The 26,634-nt window shown below is 57.9% G+C and overlaps 10 protein-coding genes across 10 annotated transcripts; 4 read left to right on the plus strand and 6 right to left on the minus strand.

Moving 5' to 3' along the window:
• Window positions 1–1,416: 1,416 nt before the first annotated feature.
• On the minus strand, window positions 1,417–2,681 carry SLS55_004537 (uncharacterized protein; the record flags this gene model as incomplete). Its single annotated transcript, XM_066775993.1, has 3 exons — window positions 1,417–1,718; window positions 1,797–2,414; window positions 2,543–2,681. 3 exons carry the CDS (start codon window positions 2,679–2,681, stop codon window positions 1,417–1,419), a joined length of 1,059 nt encoding a protein of 352 aa, XP_066633874.1.
• A 2,501-nt stretch (window positions 2,682–5,182) lies between these two features.
• On the minus strand, window positions 5,183–7,017 carry MDR1_2 (GTPase-activating protein; the record flags this gene model as incomplete). Its single annotated transcript, XM_066775994.1, has 3 exons — window positions 5,183–6,364; window positions 6,430–6,621; window positions 6,673–7,017. 3 exons carry the CDS (start codon window positions 7,015–7,017, stop codon window positions 5,183–5,185), a joined length of 1,719 nt encoding a protein of 572 aa, XP_066633875.1.
• Window positions 7,018–8,375: 1,358 nt separating this feature from the next.
• SLS55_004539 (uncharacterized protein) lies at window positions 8,376–9,524 on the plus strand (the record flags this gene model as incomplete). The annotated part of the gene is made up of 5 exons (XM_066775995.1): window positions 8,376–8,622; window positions 8,676–8,861; window positions 8,924–9,137; window positions 9,203–9,235; window positions 9,287–9,524. 5 exons carry the CDS (start codon window positions 8,376–8,378, stop codon window positions 9,522–9,524), a joined length of 918 nt encoding a protein of 305 aa, XP_066633876.1.
• Window positions 9,525–11,397: 1,873 nt separating this feature from the next.
• On the plus strand, window positions 11,398–13,256 carry SLS55_004540 (uncharacterized protein; the record flags this gene model as incomplete). The annotated part of the gene is made up of 6 exons (XM_066775996.1): window positions 11,398–11,432; window positions 11,498–11,606; window positions 11,675–11,906; window positions 11,964–12,063; window positions 12,112–12,782; window positions 12,853–13,256. The coding sequence occupies 6 exons, from the start codon at window positions 11,398–11,400 to the stop codon at window positions 13,254–13,256; spliced, it is 1,551 nt and encodes a 516-aa protein (XP_066633877.1).
• An 835-nt stretch (window positions 13,257–14,091) lies between these two features.
• On the minus strand, window positions 14,092–15,867 carry SLS55_004541 (uncharacterized protein; the record flags this gene model as incomplete). Its single annotated transcript, XM_066775997.1, has 5 exons — window positions 14,092–14,372; window positions 14,442–14,653; window positions 14,728–15,161; window positions 15,218–15,685; window positions 15,814–15,867. 5 exons carry the CDS (start codon window positions 15,865–15,867, stop codon window positions 14,092–14,094), a joined length of 1,449 nt encoding a protein of 482 aa, XP_066633878.1.
• A 1,191-nt stretch (window positions 15,868–17,058) lies between these two features.
• ppk32 (Protein kinase domain-containing protein ppk32) lies at window positions 17,059–20,189 on the minus strand (the record flags this gene model as incomplete). Its single annotated transcript, XM_066775998.1, has 4 exons — window positions 17,059–18,204; window positions 18,252–18,616; window positions 18,666–19,515; window positions 19,578–20,189. 4 exons carry the CDS (start codon window positions 20,187–20,189, stop codon window positions 17,059–17,061), a joined length of 2,973 nt encoding a protein of 990 aa, XP_066633879.1.
• Window positions 20,190–20,677: 488 nt separating this feature from the next.
• Window positions 20,678–21,994, plus strand: BAT2 (branched-chain-amino-acid transaminase bat2; the record flags this gene model as incomplete). The annotated part of the gene is made up of 2 exons (XM_066775999.1): window positions 20,678–20,903; window positions 20,994–21,994. 2 exons carry the CDS (start codon window positions 20,678–20,680, stop codon window positions 21,992–21,994), a joined length of 1,227 nt encoding a protein of 408 aa, XP_066633880.1.
• An 829-nt stretch (window positions 21,995–22,823) lies between these two features.
• rpl35 (60S ribosomal protein uL29) lies at window positions 22,824–23,512 on the minus strand (the record flags this gene model as incomplete). Its single annotated transcript, XM_066776000.1, has 4 exons — window positions 22,824–22,829; window positions 22,921–23,146; window positions 23,296–23,438; window positions 23,510–23,512. The coding sequence occupies 4 exons, from the start codon at window positions 23,510–23,512 to the stop codon at window positions 22,824–22,826; spliced, it is 378 nt and encodes a 125-aa protein (XP_066633881.1).
• A 296-nt stretch (window positions 23,513–23,808) lies between these two features.
• On the plus strand, window positions 23,809–24,652 carry GOS1 (protein transport protein gos1; the record flags this gene model as incomplete). The annotated part of the gene is made up of 3 exons (XM_066776001.1): window positions 23,809–23,871; window positions 23,943–24,056; window positions 24,149–24,652. 3 exons carry the CDS (start codon window positions 23,809–23,811, stop codon window positions 24,650–24,652), a joined length of 681 nt encoding a protein of 226 aa, XP_066633882.1.
• Window positions 24,653–25,278: 626 nt separating this feature from the next.
• ATP10 (Mitochondrial ATPase complex subunit atp10) lies at window positions 25,279–26,624 on the minus strand (the record flags this gene model as incomplete). Its single annotated transcript, XM_066776002.1, has 2 exons — window positions 25,279–25,963; window positions 26,140–26,624. 2 exons carry the CDS (start codon window positions 26,622–26,624, stop codon window positions 25,279–25,281), a joined length of 1,170 nt encoding a protein of 389 aa, XP_066633883.1.
• Window positions 26,625–26,634: the final 10 nt, after the last annotated feature.

Genomic DNA, 26,634 nt, shown 5'->3' on the forward strand with positions numbered 1-26,634 from the left:
ATCACATCACACTTCGCGAGTGGCTATGACGAACAGTGGAAAGAAGTCGAAGACCAGTAAGCCTGTCCCCACGTGAATAACCTCCCATTGAAATATCTTTGATTTGCCGGGGAGATAACCAAGTTACTACCCGAAAAGTCATTTGCGGCTATGGTAAACACTTCATTTGCAACGTTTGTGAGGAAGTGACTCTAAATCCAGGCCTGCTTTAGGAAACCATGGAGCCAAGGGAGATGCACGCTCTGAATTCATCGCGGCGCTACGCTCTGGCAATATTCTACGCTTGCCATCCCTTCGCAGTATAATACGTGAGCTGAAGTCTCCTCCCCATGCGAAACCCACAGCGTTGATGGAAGTCAACAAGCACGAGATCCAGACACCGGGAGCGACACCTCGACTTCGAGCGACTACCCCAATCCAGCCACCTTGATGCGTCAGCTTATCGAAGCTCTATGCGCCACCCAGAACACGCCAGAAAGACTACCCATCGACCGCAAGATCAACAGTCAAACGGGAAGTCTCTGGGCCACCTTCGTTGATGCGGTGGTGGGTCAGGCAACTGAAGACACCAAGCATCCGATGCGTGCGTTCGTCACGAGAGTCGGGAACACTAGTACCGCGGTACAGGATACTTGTGGCAAGCCGCTCTTCGAAGGTCTGTGCCGCGAAATCCACTATACGAGGAAGCCGGGAAGCGAGCCCTTGAAGTTTTGGATCCTGGAGGACGATGGATTGGGGAAGGAGAAAGATGACGTCTATGTGGAGTTCTGGACCATGATCTTTGGCCTATGCAGGTACTATGGCAGCAATTTTGATCATGTTCGAAAGGCTCTCGGAGTAAGGTATAAAGAGAAACGGTCACGTTGGGTGCCAATGAATGGCCAGAGACAATCCAGAAAGAACGCACGCCCAAAGAACGCACGCCCAAAGAAAGATGGAAGCAAGTAGAGTGAAAGCAAAGGTGGACCGAGTCAGTGCTTGGGCGGAGACAGAGGCTGCCCAAAAGGGGGTGGAGGCGGCTTGAGAGGGCACGCCGGTGGCTCTAGAGGAAACAGAAGGGGTGCAAGGGGACGCAGGGATGGTTCGAGGGGAGTCAGAGGCGAATTGAATACAGCAGATGATGATTCACAGATGCATGGCAGGCACGGTGTTTCCTAGGGGGAATCAGAGCGCTGATATCATGGAAAAGATCAAATTGAAAGTTTTTTGTGGCTTTGTGAGCAAGCATTTGAAGAAACACTGGGCCGAAGGTTCAAAAGGTGTTATTATATTCACTTAGTCCCAATATGTCGAATCAGCTATAGATGTCCGAATGTAGTTTCATCTTTGGAAATTGAGAGCTCATCAATTGTGCAGGACCGCACTACGCATTGAGAATGCCACCTGTGCCCTGTGATATCTCCAGCATGCCCAATATCAAGCATCGCCCTCCGCAAGCACCCACCTCACGCCCCCCACTAGATCCTCCACAAAGCCCATCGTCTTCTCCCCCAGCTGCGGGAAGAACCAAAAGTAATGCGGTAGCCCCTCATAATGCGCTCTCTTCACTGGCACACCAGCATCCCTCAGCGCTGCCTCCAGCACCACACCATCATCCCGCATGAGGTCCTTCCCGGCCGTCGCGATGTAGGTACGAGGAAACTTCCGGAGCGTCTCCTCCTCGTACGTGAACTTGACAGCGAGCAGCGGATCCTCCGGGCTTCGCTCGGCCGCAAGATCTTCACAGAGCTCAGCAAAAGGCGCACAAAACCGATAAGAAGGGGGGAAGGAAAGGCGAAGAAAAATGAAAAACCCACCAAGCACCTCCTTCTGATCCGGCCCCCTCACGACCGGCGCCTCATCCCACAACTCCCCGTAACTCGAGTACAACGCCGCCCACCTCTCCGGCACCCTCTCCGGCCGCACCGTCACCGGAAACACGCCCACCGCGCCCCCGCACTTCGCTTCCTCGCCCTTCAACGCCAACTGCCGCACGACCCCACACGCCAACGCCCCTCCCGCCGAGCCGCCCAGAACCAGCACCTTTCCCTTCCCCTCCTCCGCAGCACCACCACCACCACCACCACCACCGAGAGCCACCGCGTTCCCCCATGCCCACTCGAACCCCGCCAAGCAATCCGCCAGCATCCCGCCCGTGCTGTTCTCCGGCAGCAGCCCGTAGCCGACGCCGACGACGACGGCGGGGACGCCCGCGGCGACGAGCCGGCACTGCGCGTGCTCCGAGTCGAGCGTGCCGGCCATCCAGCCGCCGCCGTGGTACCAGACGATGATCGGTAGTGGGGACGATGACGACGACGACGGATTCGCTTCAGCTTTGTCGATGTTGCGGGGTTTGTAGATGCGGAGGGGGATGTTGTTGGGCGAGTTGGAGTCTGACGATGCCGACGACGACGACGGGGCGGGGATGGTGAGATCTGGGTGGTATACGTGTTATTGTGATGATTGCGATGGTGAGTGATGGATGATGGGGTTTGTGAAAGCTTCTTTTTTGGATTCGAAGGAAAAGGGTGGGAGGAGGGAGTAGTTTCCCATAATCACGTACCCTCGACCTCCACGTCGACGGCCCTGCCTGCTCTGTCCACGAGCGGCCGCGGCCACAGCGCCTGCATGGCGTCGCAGAGGCCGTTGAACTGGACGCGTTTCTCCGCGAAGCTGCCCGACAGGTGCTTGCGGCCGCCCATTGTGGCCTCGAGCTTTTGTTTGTGTTGTCGCAAGTCAGCGACACATTGGCACAGTTGTACTCATTCTCCACTGGTCGCTTCGGAGAGAGGGGGCCATGTGTCATACGAACCTCAAGCCAGGCTGGATCGTATCCCTCCTCGTGCGATGCTGCGGTTGATGTCGACATGTTGTTCACGCGATTCGAAAGGCGCCCAATGCTTTCGTGCAGAGTAAAATCCCAAGCTCGTTCTTCGAGTCTTCTGCCTTCGTTGCGTGGGCAAGGTGTTTTCCAGCATGAAAGTAACTTCCGACGTGAGAAAAGGAAAAGCGGGGTAGAAGCAGCAGATCATCTTCTTGTAAGTACGCGGCCGGTCTCACGTGGAAGGTGGGGTGTAGCGGCCCATCTTGGAGTAAGGTAAGCACTACGTACATGTCAGACGCTTTCGAACACGGTCTTGGTCGATCGACCTGCCGCAAGTGGAACGTCAAGCATCTTTCATCGCCAAGCGAAACGTGCATTCGGGTATTTTCTGTCTCATTTCCATCCGTCATTCCACTCCCATCTTAGTGTGAGATGTAATCCACGACTCTCACGCGGAGACATCCATAGCCTGCCCGTCCTCCCTCTCGATCTGCTCCACCCTCTTCATGATCCCCGCCTTCCACCTCACGAACCCCGCTCTCCTCGCCTCGCTCAAATAATCCACCTTGTCCTGCATCATCGTGCCCAGCCCACCCTGCGACACCCCAGCCTGCGCATCTACTGTCTTCGTCTTTCTCTTCTTCAAAGGCGTATACGGCGTCGGCGGCACCTCCGCCCCACCCTCATCCTCCTCCGTATCTCCCTCCGTATCTCCCTCCGTATCTCCCTCCTCGTCCCCGTCCTCATCCTCCATCTCTACATCCGCATCCCCCTGCACCACGTTCCCAAACCACTCCATGTCCAACCACCCCCTCTCCTTCGCCTCCACCAACAGATTCTCCACCCTCCCCACCAGCGCCTCCTCCGACCCCCACCACCCCTCGCATTCCCCCCACACTACCTCCACCGCCTTCGCCCTCCTCTCCCGCTGCTCCGCCGCGTTCGTCGGCCGCCCGCCCAGCCGGACCATCGTGTACATCAGCAGTACGGCGATGAGCGGCGGTACATCCCTCTCTTCCACCTTCTTCATCGTCGTCGTCGTCGCCGCCGTCGCACCACCGCTGCTGCGACGCTTGTTCCGCGCCGAAGACCGAGACGGCGTGGTGTTGTTGTTGTTGTTGTTGTTGTTATCAGACCCACCCGCGGCCCCTTCCCTCAGTATCGACCGCACGCCCGCGTATACGTGCGGCACCGCCGCACCCGGCGCGCCGAGCGCCCGGCAAAGCGCGCGGATGAGTGGCGTCACGTACGATGGGACTATGCCGTCGTCGTCGTTGTCACCGTTGCGAGCGGCACTGGGAGTGGTGGTGGTGGCGGTGCCTCGTTTCCTTTTCCCGGATGCGGTTGTCGCGGTGGGTGTGCGTGCGCCTCCGCGCGGTGTTGTTGTTGCTGCTGTTTTGGCCGTTGGTGTCCGGGACGGTGTTGTCGCGGTTGTGGGGGCGGCTGTGCGCTTGCTCGTTGGCGTGGTGGTGGTGGTGGTCGCAGCCGCACGCGTGGCGCGTCTGCTAGGGGTCTGGGGTTGGGGGCCCGGGGCGCCGGAGAAGGAGGAGGATGGGGTCGTGGTGGTGGTGAGGGCGCTGTCGAAGTAGGCGTAGACTTTCTTGTAGCTGCGGGGAGGTATGGGCGGGCGTGGAGCGATCGGGGGAAGGTTGAGGCGTTGTTTCAGTCTGCCGTGCGAGTCGGTGTCAGCTACGCGAAGTCGAAGCGGAGCTTCGTGGAAGGAATTGGTGCCATGGCGACGAGGAGACGATGAAGTGGTGGTGCGACGACGATGATGATGCGTTCGGGTCTGCTCACCTCTCGCACGCCAGATGGGCGCATACGTATGTGCGGGCGATCTCCTCCTCGGGTCTCAGGCTGCTCGCCTTGTTGCGCGACTGTGCGAGCAGTGAGACAGCGGTGTTGAGGAGCTCGGGCGGGAGGGGCCCGTTATGCGCGGGCACGAGGCCGACGAGCGCTTGTTCGATGGGTTTGCTCATGGTCGCTTCTCCTTCTGGTTTTCGAGTTCCCACGCCAGGAAAATGGTGTTGCGTGAAGAATTGGTGTTGTTGAGTGTCGATGCGGAGACGGTCGCGGTGCGCGAAAAGACACAGCTGCCCGAGCTTCGCGCACCGCGTCATAAGTTTCAACGCGAAATCACGTGCACAGATGCATGTTACCTAAATAGGCAAGTTTGGAGCTGTTCTTTGCTGGAAGTCACTTTAAGAGCTTTCATGATCGAAGGCATATGTGCAAGCAAAAGGGTGTATTAACAGACCTAATCAATTGAACTCGAGGCACGCCCTTTTCTCAACAGCGCCGTAGCTTTCACGGTAAAATTACAGAACCAAACGCCTCGCTACGTACCATATCGTAAATCATGACAAAGTCATCCCTCGCTTAAATATCCTTCCTTGCATGTCTGCTATAGTTCTTCCTCAATCTCTCACCATAAATGTACAGCACAAACGGAATCGGAATAAACGCAATCCCCAAAAACGCCAACGTGCTGCTCGCCCACGCGACGCCCAGATCCTTATACATGGCGTTCGCGAACAGCGGGAACCCGGCGCCAAAGGCAGAGCGCATGACATCGTTACCGGCGAGCACGCTGGCGACGTGGTCTGGGTAGGCGTCGGCGAGGTAGTTGAGGACCGAGTTGAACAGCAGCGTTGCGGCAATGCTGAAAAACCCACTGCCGATGATGGGCATGATCCAGTGCACGTCGGCCCGCGCGCTCCAGCCGAACCAGAACAGGCAGATGGGCACGCAGAAGGCGCCGACGAAGGCGGGCGGCAGACGCTTCTCCGGTTGGATCTCGCCGCGGTCGTTGAACTGCTTTTCCTGGACAAGGTAGAGGTAGGTGAAGAAGGGCGGGATGGTGATGAGGGCGCCGACGAAGATGCCGAGGTAGGCGAGCCCTTGCTGGCCGAGATCGAAGCCGTGGATCTCGACGAAGACGATGACGAAAGACTCGAACCATATGTATAGCAGGCCGTAGATAAGGGCGATGTAGAGATTAAGCAGGAACACCATCGGCTCCGTGAAGTTTAGCGTGAAGGGCCGGACCATGGTCATCAGTAGGATTTCTTTGCCCGTCATGTGCTCGGCCATGATCTCCGGCTGGCATTTCAGGTTGGGGTTGCCGGTCAGCTTGCGGAGGCGGCGGGTGCGGCGGTACATGATGTTCTGCGAGCTGGTCTCGGGCAGGAGGAAGAAGATGAAAGCGAGGCAGAATCCGGAGAGCCACATCAGCTCCCAAATCGTCCACGTCCAACCCTCAGCTTGGGCAGCGAAGCCGCCGATTAGAGGTCCCATTGTCGGACCGCAGACAGCTGCGATGCCCCAGACCGCCATTCCGTAAGCGCGTTTGCGCGGCGCATACATGTCACCGACACTGGCACCACCGGTGGCCAGGACTGGAGAGCCGAAGAATCCGGTTAGGAAGCGGAAGGCGAGGAGCATGCCGAAGTTGACAGATAGGGCGGTAGGGACTTGAAAGACGACGAAAACGAGAAGTGTCAGGAAGTACACGGGGTTGCGACCGATGTATGGGATCTCTGACATGGGCGACCAGAGCATCTGATATTCAAGGCCAAATCGTTAGCAATGCTGCGTGGTCGCAAGTACAGGAGCGGACACCATACCGGTCCAAGTCCATAACCAGCGACGAAAAGACACAGTCCTAAGGTTGCAGCAACCTGGGAGACGCCAAACTTTTGCATGACATCCATGATGCCGGGAGTGTAGATCGCGGAGCCGATGTAGATACTGAAGGTCAAGAGACAGATTTCAAAGGTCACGAAGAACTTCTTGCCTACGGACCAGTTTTGCGGGTTCTGCAGAAAAATCAGTCACCGATGCAGCATGTCTGGAGAAGTGTGCCTTACTGCTGGGTCATCTGGCCCGTACCAAGTGATGAGTAGCATGTCTCTTCCATTTTCTGCATCCGCGTTGGCATCGACTTGGTTTCCCCTGTCTGGCGATGTCGTATCCGACTCATTGCCTTCTTTTTCAACATCAACGCTTCGCTTGGTTTCGGCATCCGACTCTTCATCAGTTATCCCCCGGCTAGGCAAGGAAGCGTTACGAAGCGCTCGTCCTCCTGACTTCCCGTGATCGATGTATCGCTTCCATAGCGAGGGGTCTCGCTCCTCGGGATATTGTAGGAATTTTTGTCTGGTAACAGAGCGTATGGTTTGACCAAAAATGGATTCTTGGATGAGTTCCCTCATGGTGGTTGAGGATGAGAAGAAAAACGAAAGGTATTGGCTTCACGATTTGGAAAAACCAAAGCAATAGCGGAGGGCAGCAATATATGAACAGGTGCAAGCTGTTACAAATCCAAATGCCGCCATGCTTTCGATCATCGTCATAGCCAGCCCTGCGGATGATCTCCCGAGCGTTGAAGGGCCCGACGGAAGTCGGAAACAATATCGACCTCCGACCGGAAACGGCATAGCTGGTGACTTCGATAGACTGCGTTTCGGACGAAAAGCGTGGTGTGGAAGTCTATGACGTTGACGTTCCCGGTACGGCTCGGGCGTGCTGGACCATGTGCGAGCCAGCGGCTTACTTACCCTAGCGCAGGCGGATGGCGCCCGGATCGCTTGGCGGACAGCCCCAAGAGGGAAGACGTGAAGATGAGATCTGGGCCCACCCGGATCCTCGATGCCAAGCCCTGATGTAACAGACTCGGAGCGCGGTCTGGACGCTGCATCTGCCGTGACCATCGGCACCTCGTCGACACCGACATCTCTAGCCAGCAGGGTCTCTCGGCCCCGGGATGCTTACGGAGAGCTTAGTTCGCACCTCCTCGACGGTGCTGATGGTATCGGTCGCTGATGGGGCGCATCGCTGGCTCCTAACTTTCCGCGGACCCTAGACGGTCGCCACCCGTGCATTCCGAAGAGCGAGACCCGAAAAGTGAGTTCGGGGCTTTTTCTGTCGCTGTCCGCCCGACGTTGCTGTGAGCGATGCTGCGTGTTTTCTTTTATTTCTTGTCGAGAATGGTCAAGCTGAGCACAAAAGGCGAATGTCCAACAAGTACCAAGCAAACAACAGCCGGCCTACTGATTACTTCGAGTGTTTCATTGATTTTTGCACCGTGTTGGCGGACATGGGATGGATCCTCAGCGTTGATGAGTTGGGAGAGGCGATCCACGGTTCCAGGGTGAGGTGTTCGTGATTGCTGCCTCAGGCACGCACGAATGCGCCTGACGCCTGACATGCGTCGTCAGCTTCCATTGCGACTTCCATTGTCGAGGGGGGAGTCATGCTTCAGGCCCACGAGCACCTTGAGAACAAATACGGCGCGACTCTGGCCACTTTGTTGTCCGCGAACCACCTCTGACCAGCTACTCCGATTAGTCACGATGGTCCGCCGTCCATCAAGGTATCTGGAAGAGCTCAACCGCCACCATCTATATCACCGGCAATTGATTTTTCTTCCTCTTCTTCCCTTCAACCATATATCCTTTCGCTGCGGCCATCCACCTTGCACACCAGAAAGGCAGTGCCGGCAACGTCAACAGCTCCCACCACTTCCGCACCAGTATCGACACTGCAGGCAACCCGGAGTTCCGCCGCCACGATGCAGTCTGCCGATAACAAGCAGGCCTTATTCTGGAACGACTTGCCGAGCGAAGTCATCCTTGACATCGTTGCCGGTGCCGGGGAGTTCGACTTCGCCATGCTGCGCAACCTGCAGCTCGTGGACCGGCGGCTGCATCATATTCTCAAGACGTACGAACGCTCGCTCTGCAGAGGCTACGCCATCAACCAGCTACTGCACATCATCCCCTGCTTCCCAGACCTCATCTCACCGCAGTGCGGAACCTGTGAGTCCTCCCACCAAGGTACATTGAAGTCGTGCTGACAGATGCCGCGACAGGTCGCAACGTCGGATGCGCTTCTGGCCTCTCGTTCAGCTTACTGGCCGAGGTCCAGCGCCGCGCCAACGCCCTGATCACGCTGCGCCGCGATGTCTTCAAGCTTGCGCCCGTGTGCTGCTGTCTCCACGTCTGGTACAAGATGTTCAAGGCCGGGATCCTGCTCCTCTACCGCCTGCAAGAACGCTGTATGTTTACCGGTCTCTTCGCCGGTCCATGTTCCGGGCAGTGAGCTAATGATAACACGCAGCCACGTACGACGACAAGGTTGCCTTCATCACGTCCATGCCCCTTGAGGCACTTGCCTCCATCTTCATCACGCTCGCGCAGAGCGTCCGGGCGGCGCAGATGGGTGGCAGTGGTCTCATCCACCGGGACTCGCACCGTGACGACCCGGAAGCCCGCAGCGACATCCACCTTGTGTTCGAGGACACCATCCTCCTGATTGGCCCGGAGTTCGTGATGTAAGATGATCGCCCCCCCCCCCCCCTTCCGGAGGGAAACGTGGATGACTGACGCGCCGGGACAGGGACACGCTAGACCACGACAAGAGGGCGGAGCAGTAAGTTTTCCGCAACACGTGAAGATTGTCCAGGCTAATCTGGTGTTGCAGCGCCCTTGAATGTCAGTACAGCAGGCTCGAGTCGTCGCAGATGCTTAATGAGGATGGCACGCCGCCACGCAAGTCGCTCATCTCGCAGCTCAAGCGAGCGTTCGCGACGCAGGCCGGATGCCGGATCGGCGAGGTCATGAGCAAGGCCATGTCGCTGACGCAGACGAGGCCGCTGCGGGACATGGGCGACGCCGACGTCGTCAGCTTGGTGCGATTCGACGACAGGAAGGCTGAGTGAGAGACGTCGATGAGCGATGCAGCGACGAAGAGCAACGGATATGAACTGGATGGGAATAGACGGCGAATCGGTGGTTGGCGACGGTTGGATAGACTCTAATTCTGGGGCACAATCATGGGATGGGGTTAGCATTATGGCGGGTTGCATCAAGGCGGGCGATTTGGAGGCTGTTTGCTTGGGTGCCATGGCGGGATTTGCACATTCTTTCTCTCTTCATTATACCACGGTCGGATCTGCGGGATTCTCGCTGGAGCGGGGATCACAGATGTAGCTCGGAGAGCAAAGCTCTCCTCCAAATCAATGTGAGCAAGGATACGGACATGCACAAGGCGAAACGCGACTCAAGGTACAAAGAGGGTGCAATGTTTGCGATGAGACGGGCGTTTTAGATGCGACTTCCCCATGAGATTAGCGGATGCGCGGGTGGGGCTCTTGCCAGGGCGGGCGGACGCGGGCCAATCGGGGAGGCGGGGTCCCCGCGGCTCCCGCACTCTCCTCCAAGTCGTGTTGAGCCTTTTCCTCTTTCACCCCTCTACGCAGCACACGCCCCTGCCCATCACCTTCTATTTCCCTTCGATCGCCATGCAGCCGTTGCGCCGTCACCTCACCTGCACCTTTGTTTCGACCTTGCGACTCTGCTCGTTTCGACGTGTCCGAGTCACGGTGGTGGCAACTCATTCCACCTCGAGAAGCGATTGAAACCGGCCGCGGACGGACCAACACGCGAGGAGGGCGCCGGACGCCGCCACTCGCACGCGGAGATTGTGTAGTCAGAAGCGACATACGAGAAGACAGTGTCGACGCTCTTGCCCTTTTGGATGCTGCAAGATAGTGCTCGATACACAGCTCGTCGCAACAATGGACAATGGACAATGGACGTTGATAAGGGTGGCCAGCATGCAGACCGCCTGCATCAGCCGGGGTCCTCGTCTGCGCAGCCCGGAGCGAAAGGGGAAAGCTTAAAGCGCGAGAGAGGGTCCCGCACGTCACTGTCCATTGTTTTTTTATTGCTTCGTGAAAAGCTTGTCGGTGTGTGTGGAGCCGTCCAGCGGCTGCAGCATGCGGCTGTCGTCGCGGCTTCGTCCGGGTCATGGAAGAAACGGCATCATCTCGATGTTTTGGCAAAAGCGGCTCACTGAACTCCTTTGCGGGGTCAAGCTCTAGACATGGCAGGACGGTAGAGTCGGCACCTGCCGAGGCTTGGACCTGGGGCCAATTCTGCTGATATTGGCGAGGGTGAGGGCCGGGCTCTGGGGTCGGTTGCAGCGATGACACGCGTATGGCAGCCGGCAAAAGTGCCTAGCCTGAGCGGAGGCTATTGGTGGAGAATTGTGTTCCCAGCAGCCACGCCCTAGCGCCCCGTCCTGGATTCCTCCAGACTCCTCTCGCGCACCGCTCCGCCGCCTGCAATGCTGCTAACCCGAGCCCACAGATGTGGAGGAAGCGCAGCAGATCCACCCCGACGACATGGGGTCCCGGGGCCCCGGATTGCAGCCAAACAACCTCCATCCTGCCGCCGCCCGTGCTCAACCCCAGAGCCCCCGGACGCCACGACGCGAGCCTATTGGTGGTTTTAGGGGCCTTATGGGTGCGTCGAGGCGTTGCATGGCTGCCCTTGCCCGCCACTACGCCGCAAGGGTGCTGATAGCCTCGACCCCCCAAGCGATTATAAGGGCATGACAACGCTCGGCGCATGCTTGTTCTTGCCTCGCTGCATCCCCAACTCAACCTCTTCCTCCCCGGGGCTCTTCTCCTTCCCCTTCATCGACCGCCTGTCTGCACTGTCGCTGAGCCCGGCTGCTGCTCTTCTTATTCGTCCTTTTTCCTTCTTACCAGCACGTTGAGAGGCGGCTCCTCTCCCCCTCACTCCGGCATGGGTTACATGACAGCCAAGAGGGCGTACAACTGGTAAGCCTCGCCACCCGCAACGCCAAAAAGCCAACAAAAGCTAAAGTAGCCGCCTCTGTACATAGGTACATCTCTCTCGTCGCCGCATCATGTATGGTCCTCTACGGTTATGACGCCTCGGTGTACAACGCCGTTCTCGGCTCCGACAACTGGATGAATTATTTCGGCAACCCTGTACGTCCTTGCCAAACAGGTCGAAACACTTCCAACCCGAATATCCCGCTTACATTTCTGTGAAACAGGACTCGCAAACCCAGGGTGCTATCAATACTGCCTACACTGTCGGTGCCGTTGTCGCAGGTTTCTTCATGGGCGGTCCGCTTGCCGATTTCGCTGGTCGTCGCGCGGGTATGGCGGCTGGCTCTTTGCTCGTCATCATTGCCACCTTCATGCAGACTTTCTCGCCGAGAGGCAATGTCGGCTGCTTCATTGGAGGCCGTGTCATCATTGGTTTGGGCCAAGGCCTTGCGTTGAGTAAGCCTATCCATCCATCACGTGTCGCTTTTGTTTGTTGCTAACTCCCTGCCACAGCTGCTGGCCCTATCTATATCGGAGAGCTTGCGCCTTCTGAGATTCGCGGAAAGGTCATGTCTTTCTGGCAGATGTTCTACAGTGTTGGCTCCTTCATTGCGTAAGTCAATCCAGCTGACGTGCAAGTGCCAGCTCTGACATTTCTTAGGTACTGGATCAACTTCGCCTGCCAAAAGCACATCGCCCGTCTTGGCGAGTGGGACTGGCGCATGGTCGTCATCTTCCAGCTCTTGATGCCTGTCCTCATCATCGCTCAGCTGTGGTTTATCCCCGAGACACCGCGTTGGCACATTCAGAAAAACAACAACATTGAGGCTGCGCGCGCTTCGCTCCTCCGCGTCCGCGACACTGAGCAGGACGTCGAAGACGAGCTGCTGGTCATCCGCGAGGCGCTCGAGTTTGAGAAGGAAGCCATTTCTTCGGGGTACGCGGCGCTGTGGAAGGACCCTTCGGTGCGCAAGCGTCTGATGCTCGCCTTCGTCATCAACGCCGGCCAACAGATCACCGGCCAGGGCACGCTCAACACCTACTCGACTAAGGTCTACAAGAAGATCTTCACCAGCTCCTCGCAGGTCGCTCTCATCAACGCCCTCAACGCCACGTTCAGCATCCTCTTTACGCTCAACGCCACCTGGACCGTTGACCGCTTCGGTCGCAAGGCGCTGCTCATTGTTGGTGCCATCGGTATGGGCCTCTGCATGGTTATCGCCGCCACCGTCGAGACGCAGACCCCATCCATCGTCGTTGACGGCGCGACTACCAAGTCGCAACCCGTCGGCATCTCCATTGTGTTCTTGATGTTCCTGTTCGCCTTCTTCTGTGAGTTCCCCTCCTTTTATGCTCCCTCCTCTCATCCTATCTATTCACCTACTAACCCGGTTTCCACCAGACAAACCCTCTTGGGGCGCCACCGTCTGGATCTGGACGTCGGAAATCTTCTCCATGAACGTGCGCGCGCAAGCCGTCGGCATGGCATCGCAGACGCAAAACGTCGCAAACGCCATCGTGCAGCAGTTCTTCCCGACCTTCCTCGACAACTGCGGCTTCTACGCCTTCTACATGTTCGCGGGCATCAACATCATGCTCGCCGTCTTCGTCTACTTCTTCATCCCCGAGACCAAGCAGGTCAGTCTGGAGGAGATTGATGTCTTGTTCGGCGGCTCGAACCACGTGGAGAAGGGTGGGGATCTGATGGGCGTGGAGGATGCGCATCATGTGCATGTGGGCGTGGAGGGAAAGGGCGGTGTGGAGGGGAGGGAGAGTGATGTCGTGGAGCCGGCGAGGAAGGTTTGAGCGATGAAAGGGTTTGACGGGGGGATAGGAAAGGCGAAATAAAATCAGGAGAGGAGAGAGATGGAGGCAAAGGGACGCATAGTACCGCCTTCTTTCTTTTAGTGATGAATGATTGTTTGAAGGTGGCTGTTACCATGATGCAGTGTGAAGTGACAGCGTGAACAGTACTGCATTTTCATATATACACTCACGCGCTTCCATGCACATGTGCGGCTCCAGCCGCGCTGAAGCTGGCGACTAAAAAAGTGATATCGCGTAGTAGGGAAATTGAAAAGGGAGATCATCTGGGTAAAGAGCAGTGCGAAAGTGTTTTCTCCAAGTACTGATCCATCTGATACCCCTTTTTCCTTGCCTCGGCAAAGGACCAGGTCCGCTGTCTGCCGCTTTCAACTTCGTTGCCGCATGGCTTGACGATGTTTCTTTTGCCCTAAAGACCAAGACCACTGCCTATCTGGGTAACGGCGGCGGATTAGTGTCAAGGGCACTTGTCTGGTTTTGACATCTGATTAGGTGGGTTTTGATTGGCATTCGAAGGGAGTGACTGATTTGTCGTACGACAGTTGCGGATCGGATCGGGGCTCGACTGCTGGGAAAAAAAGCATGTCAGGCCACATTGGGGGAGGGTTAACACATGGTAGGTAGCGTCGGCGAACAATTCAAGAAGTAAAGCGATAGCAACGACATGGGGGTGGGATCCTCGCGACTGCCTTTAGATGGGGGGGGGGGGGGGGGGGGGGGGAAATCCTCAGGTGACTAGACTAGTAAGTTACCGTATATAGGCCCCGAACCCAAGCCCCTGTTATCCTTTCTTCCTTCCTTCCTACTCCTCCTTCAATCAGATCAACTTCATAAACCCCCTCCACAGCCCCCGCGAGGTGAAGACGCCGGTCGGATCGACCGAGCGCTGGATCGCCTTCAGCCGCTGCACGTTCGCCTCGCCGTACCCGGCGAAAACCTCGTCCGCCTGGCCGTCCATGGCGTAGTTGACGTACAGGTACGGGTGGTCGGCGCCGAGCGCCTCGGCCGCCGCCTTGATTCGGTCGACGACGTTGACCGTCATGGCGGTGACGGCGGCGTCGCCGGCGGCGTCGGACCAGGCGGTGGATATAAGGATCACTTTTTTGGGGGTTTGAGCGTTAGTATGATGACGTTTGGGGGGACGGCAGCAAAGCAAAAACTACTTACGGAACAGCGGCCCTTCTTGGTCTTCGACGCCCAGCGCGTTGCCGCCGCGCTGCTTCATCGCCGCGATGGCGTTCGCTTGCAGCGGGTAGGTGATGAAGTTGGGCGCGAGGCCGGCGACCGTCTTGATGGCATCGACCTCCTCCCGGAAGATGGCGAGGCATTGCGTCAGCAGTTCGCGGGAGGGCAGGACGCTGAGGGTGCGGAAGAGATGGCTGGAGGAGGGGACATGCTGTTTAGTAAGGCTTGGTCTGGGGGAGTTGGGGGAGTTGGAAGTAGGTGTGCTTACCGCGTCGTTCCCAGGGGCGAGGGGTTGTCTATCAAGTTCGCCATGGTGTCGATGTTGACGGACCGCGACGCCGGGGGGATCTGGTCGATGGCGCGGAAGACGGGCGGGTCGGAGACGGGCTGCGCGTAGCGCTCTGTGCCCAGCATGACGAAGCCGTCCTGCGCCTGGCTGTACGTGTAGTAGAGGTCGTAGCCCATGTTGACGTCGGTGGACAGGTCCGGGTCGGTGAAGAGCTCGTAGACGCCGTCGAGGGCGGCCTCGGTCTGGTTGGGGCCGAAGGTCAGCTGGCCGGTGAAGACGGGCCCCTGGGCGAAAGTGCGGACGGTGAATGTGGTGACGATGCCGAAGTTGTTGCTGCCGCCGCGGAGGGCCCAGTAGAGGTCTGGGTTGTGGGTTTCGGACGCGGTGGTGATGGTGCTGTTGGCCAGGACCACCTACACTTGTGCGTTAGTCGCCCCTTGTAGCACTAGAAGTTGAAGCGGCTGCATACCTCATACTCGTAGACGTTGTCCAGCGCCCAGCCGTATTTGTTCGAGAACGGCGACGTGCCTCCGCCGAGGGTGAAGCCACCAACGCCGACAGTGTTCACCCTGCCGCCGACGAAAGACATGTTGCGCGCCTCCAGCGCGCGATACACCTGGATCGTGGTTGCTCCGCCGCCCACCCGCGCACGCATGCCGTCCCCAGCAATCTCAATGCCGTTGATGCGGTCGAGGTCGACCGTCACTCCTGCGACCGAGTTGGAGTCATCTGGACTCCGCGAATGCCCGCCGCCCTTGACGGCGAAGTGGCACCACGTGTCAACGAGGACTTCTAGGACATGTGCGACCTCGGCGGCGGAAGATGGCTCCACGCGGCATGCGGGCCGGACTTCTTGCTGCTTCGCGTCCCAGATGGTGAAGTTGTCGCTGTCGGGGTAGTGAAAAGCGGACCCGAAGGCCGAGGATAGGTGGGTGCACTAGAGAGAGTATGTCAGAAAGAAGGAATGTAGCTGAAGCAGAGGAGTAGAGTTACAGCTTGGTGGCAGTTCGCAGAAACTGTTTCGTTGAGAGAGCTCGATGCTCTTGGTCCCAAAACGCCGTGCACAGCTCCGTTCGCCCCGGCGAGGAAAGAAGCGAGTCCCCAGAGTGTCGCACGCATGATTGCGGTAAAAGATTGGCAGTTTAGAATGTTTCAATGCCTGATCTACATCGACGTTGAATGGGCGCAAGCATGGCTTATATATATATCATCTCGCCCGGATTGCTACTGCCGAACCAGACGTCATGGACTGACCGGCATTTCAACAGTAGTAGCATCGGCAAGGCGGCCCCTGCCGTTCCGTGCATCTATGCGTACAAGGACTACCCGTGTCCGAGTCACCTTCTGGTTCTGGGCGCAAACTCCTTGCGAGAAAATTCGTCCGCGACAATTCTTGGAGGCCTTGGCGCCTGTGGTCCCATTGGTGGCATGATCGACTGGGAGCTTGGCCTATGTTCCACAGAAACATCCGTTCGCGACTATACCTACCCCATTCTCTCTAGGCAATGGTGGGGATGACAGCATGGGCTACCGCATCGGTCACCATCTCAACCCGAAGTTCTCCCTCGGCCGACAACTACACAGCCAAGCTCGCAACCCAAGCATGAACACACAAGCCAGTAAGCAGATTGCAAACAAGCCCATTGGCTTGTCTCCTTGTTCTACCTAAATCCGTCTCCGTATCTCCTAAAAGCGCTTTCCTTGTTGGATCTAAAGGGAAATCGCAATGTCCGGACCAGATGCCTTTTCAGTGCGGCCTTTTTGTGTTCTCACACCACAGTTCACTCCACTCTTTATTGCACTTGCCTAACGCTTGCTTGATTGCCGGAAACATCCTCGGGAAATTGCAGGCTGCGAAAGTGACGAGCTCCCGGGGGAGAGGGCCGCCATCCCAAGTGTGTGTGGAGTTCAAATGAGACGGTGGTTGTAAGACTGAGACTCTAGCAATATCGAGACGTGTGAAGATTCCGGAAGCCGAAAGAACTGAAGTGAGTGTTGATGTGCAAGAACAGGAGAAGAGAAGGATGACGGAGTGCAGTTCCCGTTCGCCTTTATCAAAACCCGCCACCTCCCCCTCCCCCATCTACGTCCAACGGCCCTCGCGCCAACTCACTACACCCATCTCAAGCGAACACGCTACGGGTGAGAGAAAGAATCGACATGGTATTATGCAATGCAAACCGTCCACCGCCGAAGAACGGGAATGTCCCCTCCCTCCCCAAACAAATCAGAGGTCGAAGAAAAAAGGGCTCCGATTACCACTCCACAATTTTCCACATCCTCTCACTCTTACAAGATGCGCTCCCTCCTCTATATCAAACTCTCATACTGATCCAGCCCCTTCTTCTGTCCTTGCTGTTGTTGTTGCTGTGCCTGTCGTTGCTGCTGCTGCTGCGGCCGTCCCAACCCACCGCCGCCGCCACCAAACGACAACGCCCCGAGGCTACCACCGCCCTGCGACCCCGCCGGCGGCGGCGCGATGCCAAACCCAGCATACGGACTACCACCAGCCGCGCTGCTCTGCTGCTGCTGCTGCTGAGAAAACCTGTTCAGCCCGGTGTTCATCTGCGGTTGTCTGGCCGCAGCGCTCCAGTCGATGCCCGTGTTCGAGCTTGGCTGCTGCTGTTGCTGAGTGTTCAAGATACCCATGTTCATAAGACCGGGGGTAGCTTGTTGTTGTTGTTGTTGTTGTTGTTGCGGTCGCGACGGCTGAAGCGGCAGTGAGAATGCGGACGAGGACGAGGAGGGGGCCGATGTCATCGACGACGAGCCCCAGCCGTTCATCGTGCCACCGGTGCCACCGCCCGTTGACTGCGGCTTCAGCGATGCGAAGCCGCCGAGCGATGATCTGTTGTGATCCGGCGTCGCCGAGCGATAGCTGTTCTGCGACGGTTGCAGAGGGGGCGCGCCCATGCCCAGCCGGGGCGGAGGCGTGGAAGTCTGCTGTGGTGGAGGCGTGCTCCAGTTGAAGGCCGGTGCCGCAGATGCCGAGGACGACTGGACCGACTGGGTGCGCGGGTTGCTGGGGCGTGAGGGTTGCAGGCCAGCCGAGACGGGTGGGGATGTCGTGGCGGATGATGCGCCCCAGCCGTCGTCGAAGTTGTCTCCTGCTGAGAAGCTGTTGGTCGTCGCTCGGCCGGTGACGAGGCTTTCGAAATCGGCGTCCTCGCCGTTAGAGTGCGTGCCGTTGGCGGGCGAGATGCCGCCGAACGACATGAAGTCGTCTGCGCGGGCGGCTGTAGCCGTATTGCTGGTGGAAAGTTCTTGGAGCTTGCGGGTCTGTTCCTGCTCGACACGAGTGGAGAGTTGTTTGATGAGGGTCATGAAAGATTGGAATTGTTGCAGGTTCAGGAGAGGGCCTAAGCTGAAATTCCAGAGGATGGGAAGCGTCTCCATGGCGAGAAAGTCGGAGTCGGCAATCTTGCCAACCTCCTTGAAAACATCGAGAGATGCCATCTGCGAGTGTAAGCTACAAACTCATAGAATTCAAGAAGTGCGCTTACCATTACAGCCGGCTCTTTCGTTTTGATTGCTTTCAGCAGCGGCACGACCTTCTCCTGAATGGTATACTTGTCCAAGACTGCTGGGTTCTGTCTTTGCTGAGGCCTGTTTGCGCCTAAGCCATCCAACCCATCGCCAGTGTCTTCGGAAATACCACCTCCACAAAGATGGCGGAAGGCTTGAAGCCCGCGAATCTTGATGCCCATACTGGTGGTCTTGGCAAAGACACCGGCGACGATGGGGAAGAACTCGTTCTTAATTGTGGAGAAGTCCAAGACGAAAATTATTATGGGCAACGTCCTCAAAGCAGCATCCACCAAAGAATGAGTGGGCGATTGCAAGGCGAGGACGATGAGCGGGAGCACGTCTATAGCTGGTCAACAAAAGCAACAGAACATCTGGCGTCTCGAACTTACCGTCTTTGAACTCTTTGCCTGTACAATTTTCGGACATGAGTTTCATGTTCTCGAGGATAATCATGAGGCCAGCCTCCTTTGCACTGTCCCGATCTGCTTGCGGTGGTTTCCCACTAGTGCCGCTGTTCAAGAACACTTCTCTTAACCGAGGAAGCACCCTGTCGCAGAATGCCCGCTTTCCCGACGGTACCATGGTAAGGATTTTGAAAATGTTCTGAAGAACGATTGATAATAGCTCCCGGTCTTTCATCTCTTCCAGCAGTGCAGGAAGCACCTTCTTCTCCAGTACACTCTTTGGAAACTGGTTCAACACACGTGGCAGCCCACGCATGAACTGTGACTTTTCAGCCGGGGTCTTGGCCGGCAAGCTATCAAGGAAGCGAATGGTTGAGACAAGGATATTGTCAAAGTATTGAGCCTCCTGGAACTCGCGAGCATTAATCCTCTGCGCCGGTCGCCTGGTAATGAGTCGAGGTAACAGGCCCTGGGTGATGTCTCGGGGTAGCTTTCCCTTGCACAAGAAACCGTTGTTCTGAGTTGGTATCGACGAGGATGATGCAAACAGCCGTTTGTAGGTAGATGGACTCTGGTTCGTCTCCAAAGGGCTGCGATGTGGGGAGTTGAAGAGAGCAATGACGAGGAGACCCAGCGAGAACATATCTGCGGATGTGTTGAGGTTCGTGTCCATTATGAAGTCTGGGGAAGTGTAGTCGATATTCAGCTGCACAGTATGCGGCAACCGCGGGTCGTGGTTGATCACCTCAGACAAGGAGATGGGGGTAACAGAGGTGGGTTTGGTAGAATTGTCGGGTGGGCTGCAGAAGCCCAGGCCGGATATTTTCCAATCAGACTATGGAGAACTACATCAGCACTGCTAGGGTACAGACGGAAAAAGAAGACTTGGCTCCCTACTTTGGCATTGACGAAGATGGCCTCGGGCGTCAGATTCCCATGTACGAGGCCAGCGCTCTCATGCAGGAAATCGAGGCCTTTGGCGACCTGCAGCAGACCCTTCTGGATTTCCAACTCGTCAATCTCCAGCTCGCGCCGCCGTCTGGTGCCGTCCTCTTCGACCACGTAGCGACTGCCGCGACCGCCAGGGCCACCGCCGCGCTCCTGCTCATCTTTCTCTTGTAACAGACCCGCCAGCGATGCCGACACAGGTTCGGTCGCAAACATCAGACCTCCGCTGCGCGTCTCTTCCACCGGCTCCGCCAGCTCCAGGATGCTGGGGTGTCGTAACCTAGCGAGCGAGCTGGCCTCTTTCTTCAAGCGCTCCACCACCTCCTCGTGTGCTCTCTTCACTGTCCCACTTGTCGACCGCGGCCCAAAACCGCCTCCCTGCGGCTCCAGCGACTTTTTCTCGAAGACGAATACTGAGGCAGGCTTGCCCGTCGACTTCTTCTTCGCGTCGTAGATTTTCCATGGCCCGGAGGTCGAGGAGGGCGTCGAGCTGACGGAGTAATTGGAACCGATGTTCGAAGTGAAGGACTTCACGGCGGACGAGAAGAACTGCGCAGCCATGACGGGGACGTGAGCTGCAGTACAGCCTGAGGCGCGGTAAGTAGTGCGCGGCGATCGGCGAGCGTGGTTCGGGGAGCAACAGCGGCCAGCGGCGAAAGGGCGATCAAGCAAGGGAAGGGTAGTTAGTATTGCGCGTGCCAATGACGAGAGAAGTTGCAGCACAAGCAGCTCGGCATGCGCGGACACGGGAGGCACGGCAGAGGCCAACTGTCGGTAGAAATGCCAGATTTGCGACTAGCTGGCGGTTTGGGCGTCGAGGTCGAGGTGTCGCGCCGACAGCTCTCGACCCCCGCGGTCTGTGCTCTGCGACCCAGGGTTCCCGGGCTGATCCCGGCGGTCTCGGCATGGGGGCGCACTCTCCGAGCACCGGTCATAGGGCGCGGATAGTCATACATTACAATTCTAGCACCCCATCTTCGCCCCGTCACTACCCCATTGCTCCACCACCACCCTTTCCCCGACCTCAATTCGCAGGTCCCTCGCCCGCAATGCTTCAACAGCGGTCCCAAAGGCTCCTGTCGGCCTTTTCCACCCTTTCTGCCCGCGCTCAGTCCCCGTCGCTCGCATGTCTCGCCAGCCAGCGATGTCGGCGAGCATACAGCGCGCAGCCCAAGCTGGCTGAACTCAATCCAGCCAAGCTTTCTGTGACCAAAACGACCACGCCGAAGGACTTGCTGCCCGCTGAGGAGCTTGTCTTCGGCCGCACTTTCACTGGTATTTTCCCTACGTCCCTCTCCTCCGCCATGCCGCAACCAGCGGAGACATCTGATGTCAGGCCACGACACTGACTCTGAGCACTGCTAGACCACATGCTGTCGATCGAATGGACCGCCTCGGAAGGCTGGCTGAATCCGCGCATCACGCCCTACCAGAACCTCTCGCTGGACCCCGCCACCTGCGTCTTCCACTACGCCTTCGAGTGCTTTGAGGGCATGAAGGCCTACAAGGACAAGGCGGGCAAGATCCGCCTGTTCCGTCCGGACAAGAACATGGCGCGCCTGAACAAGTCGTCTGAGCGCATCGCGCTGCCGACCTTCGACGGCGAGGCCCTGACCAACCTGATCGCGCAGTTCTGCCAGCTCGAGGAGCGCTTCATCCCCTCGGCGCGTGGCTACTCGCTGTACCTGCGGCCGACCATGATCGGCACGCAGCGCACGCTGGGCGTCGGCCCTCCCGGCTCCGCACTGCTGTACGTGATCGCCAGCCCCGTCGGCCCCTACTACCCAACGGGCTTCAAGGCCGTGAGCCTCGAGGCGACCGACTACGCCGTGCGCGCCTGGCCCGGTGGCGTCGGCGACAAGAAGCTGGGCGCCAACTACGCGCCCTGCATCGTGCCGCAGATGCAAGCCGCCAGCCGCGGCTACCACCAGAACCTGTGGCTGTTCGGCGAAGAGGAGTACGTCACCGAGGTCGGCACCATGAACCTGTTCGCCGCCATCAAGAACAAGGAGACCGGCCAGAACGAGCTGCTGACCGCGCCCCTCGACGGCACCATCCTCGAGGGCGTCACCCGTGACTCCATCCTCGGCCTCGCCCGCGAGCGTCTTACTCCCCAGGGCTGGAACGTCGTTGAGCGCAAGTTCACCATGAAGGAGCTCGCCGACGCCGCCGACGAGGGCAGGATGCTCGAAATCTTCGGCGCTGGCACCGCCGCCGTCGTCAGCCCCGTCAGGAAGATTAGCTGGAGGGGTCGTGACGTCGACTGCGGCCTGGCGCCCGGAAAGGAGGCCGGCCCCGTCGCGCAGCAGGTGCTGGACTGGATGATGGCCATCCAGTATGGAGACGAACAGCACCCTTGGAGGTAAGCTACACCACCCCACTTTCTCTCGTGTCCATCATACCACTAGCATGTGCTAACTGTCAGCCCACAGCTACAAACTCTGAGGTTTCCCCAAAATTCTGTTCTGTAAAAGTACCTAGAGATGACTAGATTTCACGGACTGTTTACGGAGGCAAGCATTGGTTCGGGACCCTTTTTCTTTTGTTTCTATTCTGAGACCATGTTTTGGAAAAATTAGCGGATAAAGGCACTGGCGTCGAGTAGAGTCAATCTTCGATATTGGGTTTGCACGCACGGAAGCGTGCTCCACACCATGATGTCCTAAATCGCGTGCATGTTATCGATGTGAGAGACGCTAAAGGAGAGCTTGAAGCGCAAACATGACTTCACGTGCAATTTCCAGGGTCTTTGTAAAGAGGTCCAGTTGATCTGAGTTAAGGAAAGTGAGATAGTCAAGGAAAAGAGCCAAGGCGTTGGCGAGGTCGGAGAGGTCCAGATATGAGGTTGCTACAAGGATATGTCAAAGGCAAGCAAAGTGGGAAAAAACGAGCCGAGGTTTACTGCAACACGAAAGGCCGTAAGAAAATCGGCATGTCCAAACTTTTTATGTGCATTGCTGGGTATTCCCACTGCCGCCCCTTCGTATCATGCACATATCGCACCCATCACTTTTTTCTTCTCTCCTTAGGACTTCGGAATCCATTTGGTCTCGTAAAGTCTTTTTAGGCCACCTTGTTTTTGGTAAGGTACATCGCTGAAGCCCCACCGGTAGTCTGCAACCCGAATTCGATAGCCCGCAGGAAAATGCCTCAGATGTAGCCGGAAAAGAAACCAGAAGACACCGCGCCCATAATTTAAGCCTGTTGACAATCCAGTCAGCATTCCATTCGACAAAAGCCGTACGATGTTGGACGAATGAGGCGTAGGCGTGGCGGCGGTATTTCCTCATACCTTGACGGCGTAAACCCTCTGGGGGAAGTGGATCTGCTTCTTCTTCTGCTTCTCGGTGGTGAGGTTGGCCTCGTGCTTGGTTAACCGCCTGCGCATGGCGCGGGTCTGCTTGCGGCGGAGGTCGAGGGGCAGGTACTTCTTGCCCTTGTAGAAGAGGCGGAGCTGCTCGCGCTGGTTCTTGTTGATGACGGTGAGAACGCGGGCGATCGACTTGCGGACGTCGTGGCTGCAAAAAAGTTTCCGTTAGCCCTGTCGTCCTTCCAGATTCTCGATTGTCCTCCTCTTCAATTGCGGTCGTGGTCGTGCGTGTATCGCATTAATCGTGCCGCGTCCTGTGCGAAATCTGCCGGGGCCTAGGGCGGGGGAAAGTCGTACATCTTGGTGAGCTTGGAAGAAGCGCCGCCAGCGATCTTCTGGGTGCGCAGACCGACGAGCTCGGTCTTCAAGTCATCGAGCTGCCTCTTGAGATCCTCCTTGCTCTTGCCCGCGAGCTGGCTGGTCTTGACCTTGGCGGACGACTGTAGCACGCAACCGTTAGCCGCAAATCGTCCTGGTGCACTGTATTGTCGACATCGCGGGGCGAGCTCACCATTTTGGCGAGATGTAGACTGGGCGGCGGTGTGTCGTCGTCGAGGGGGTGGTTGTCGTCGTCGGTCGTCGTCTCAAATCGAAAAGGCGTGCGTTCGCAGAGTGCGAGATTTCGACAGTCGGTGCGCGCCTCGCTTACGAAAAACGCCGACCGCCGACCACCGCCCCCCCAGCACCTGGCACGCGCCAAGAACGGCGGCGACGCAACCCATCACGTGTGGAACTCGTTGCTCACTGTGCACATCCCAGTCTCCGCTGACCTCACCACGCTCTCGCATCCCCAGATTCTCCTCCGCAAACATGGCCTCCACAGGTGGCGGCTGGGCGCAGCTGCGCCAACAGGCCCGCTCCTTGGAAACGCAGGTACGATCTCCGGAGCCGTGTGCTCTCTGCCGCAATCAAGGCGGCTCCAGCTGACGAAAGCTTTCGCGCAGACAGAATCGCTGTTCCACACGTATTCCCAGTATGCCTCGATGACGAACATCCCCCAGAAACCCACCGATGAGGAGCAACGCACGGAATCGCAGATTCGCGAGCTTCTCGAAAAGGTATCCTACCAGCCACCTCGCCCACCTTGCCTCACACATCACCGCATCTCGCGCCCTCGCAACGGAGCTCTACTGACCACGCATTCCTCCAGCGCGACTCTCTCATCGGCCAGCTCACCCGCCTCCTCGACTCCTCCGCCGACCTCACGTCCTCCGCGCTGAAGCAGAACAACCTCGCCCGGCACCGCGAAGTGCTTGCCGACCACCGGCGCGAGCTGTCGCGCCTCAAAAACACCATCTCGACGGCGCGTGACCGCGCGAACCTGCTATCGGACGTACGCAGCGACATCGACGCGTATCGCTCCGCCAACCCGGCCCAGGCCGAGGCCGACTACATGCTCGACGAGCGCCGCCGCATCGACAACTCGCACAGCATGGCCGACAGCGTGCTCTCGCAGGCCTACGCCGTCAACGAGAACTTTGGCTTCCAGCGCGAGACGCTCGCCAGCATCAACCGCCGCATCACCGGCGCCGCCAGCCAGGTCCCCGGCCTCAACTCGCTCATGTCGCGCATCAGCGCCAAGAAGCGCCGCGACGGCATCATCCTCGGCAGCTTCATCGCCTTTTGCTTCCTCATGCTGTTCTTCTTTTCGTGAAAAGGCGGGGTCGTACGTGCGAACATCGTCACTTGAGGATCGTTGAACTTTTTTTTCCCCCCGGATGTTGTTCTGTTTTGGATTGGCATGGATGGTTCCCTGCGCGGCGTATGGATATCCCCTCCTGAGGGACTGGGATTATCGTTTTTTTTTTCCCTTTTCGGGCAAAGGAGTTTTGCGGAAACCTAGCGGGCGGGACTTGTCATGTTTGTCGTTGAGAGCATTGCATTGATCTATTGTACAGATGATCTATCCCTTGGTTGAAGTCTTACCTTTTCTGGGCTATCGGTATTTCCTCCCTCTTAATCGTTACATCGGAGGAGTAGAAAACTCAGAGGGTTCCCGTATTTTGATCCGTTTCAACTCGTTGTCCCCTCTCCTTGTTCCACCAGACTACACTCTCCTTATAGGGGTGGCTGAGGAAACATTTGGATGTGAATGTAAGTTCAAAAAACTATACAATAACACCCAGACGTTGGCTTCAGCTCTCCACGGAAGTAAGATCCAGCCACCTTCTGAAAGCGGGGTCGATAAAGGCCATCTCCTCATACCAAATGAGGAGACAAGTGTACCCAGGTCTTCGTGACATAACAGTATTTCATCGCAAGCCTACAGACCTCCGCCGCTCATTCCGCAGCTTTCTTCGCATCAGCCCCTCCCTCCTTCTGCGGCGGCTGCTGCTGGTGATGATGATGATGCCCAACCGTCGTCTCCCCAATCAACATCCGCAAGCCCTTATTCAGGTACTCCACCTCGTCGCCCTCGGCCTCGCCGCTCGCCGCCCAGCGCACACGGCACGCGCCGTCGACGAGGAAAACATAGCCGACCTTCTCGTTCATGATGCCCAGGCACTCGCGCATCTCGTCCGAAATGCCGCGCCGCACGACGAAGTAGCGATCCCAATCCGCCTCGTCCCGCATCCTCCGCAGGCGGCCCTTGTACATGTGCAGGATGAGGGCGCGCAGCGGGTTCGGCTCGACGTTCAGCTCGACGTGCTGGGCGACGCCGCGGTTGGCCGCGAGCAGCGCGTGCAGGTCGGGGTTGCGCTCGGGCGCGGTGAAGGAGGCGGCCTGCGCGCGCGCCCACTCGGACGAGTAGACGGAGACGAGCGAGACGCGGTTGAGCAGCGCCAGCGTGGTCGAGTGCGGCTTGCGGCCCTCGGCGCCCGGCACCAGCGTCGTGCCGACGAAGTTGGGGAAGAAGAGGGCCCGGTCGGCGCGGAAGATGCGCGGGTTGGCGAGGAAGGACTTGCCTTTGTGGTATTGCATGTTGGTGAAGTCGCGGAAGTAGGGTTTGGCGACGGCTTTGGTCCTGTGGGGAGGGCGTTGGTCAGTCCGTGCTTGGTCTTTGGAATGGGCGGGCCGTGGGGGGTGGTGGAGTCGGAGGTTGGGGTCAATTGATAGCAATTCTGGGGGGAATGGGAAAAGGTGTAGAAGAATGATGTGACGGTTTCGTGTGGTATCAATTGAAAGGTTCAAAAAACGTACAGCTCTTTCCGTCGCTGCAGGTGCTTGTCGAAGTCCACAAAGTCGTCCCGCCGCTGCTGCAGGTTGCGTTCATCTTTCCCCGAGTTCTCGCCCGGCAGAGGCGGCCGATGGAAGCCAATCGGGCGGCCCAGCACCTGCGGCGTGAAACCTTCATACCTCGACGGTGCCTTGTACGCCGCCGGACCTTGGCCGAGCGCGTTCTTCTTGTCCTCTTTTTGAGCCGCTGCTGTTTGCTTCTCTTTCTGCTCGGTGGCCTCCGAAGATGCTGCGGTCGGCGACGCTTCCGCTTTCGGCTTCTGGGACTGTTTGTTTGGTTGTTGTTGTTGCGTGCTGTACTGCCGGCTGCGCGGAGTTGCGATAGTGGTGATGCTGTTCGTTTGTAGCGCGCGGCGCAGCTGGCACGAGCGGCATATCGACGGCGGCGAGGCGGCGGTGGCGGGATCGAATTGCGCCAGCTGGCGCAGGAGGGTGCGGCGCGTCAGCATTGCGACGACA

Source organism: Diplodia seriata, assembly GCF_021436955.1.
Source record: "Diplodia seriata strain FDS-637 chromosome Unknown scaffold_4, whole genome shotgun sequence".
NCBI lineage: Eukaryota > Fungi > Ascomycota > Dothideomycetes > Botryosphaeriales > Botryosphaeriaceae > Diplodia > Diplodia seriata.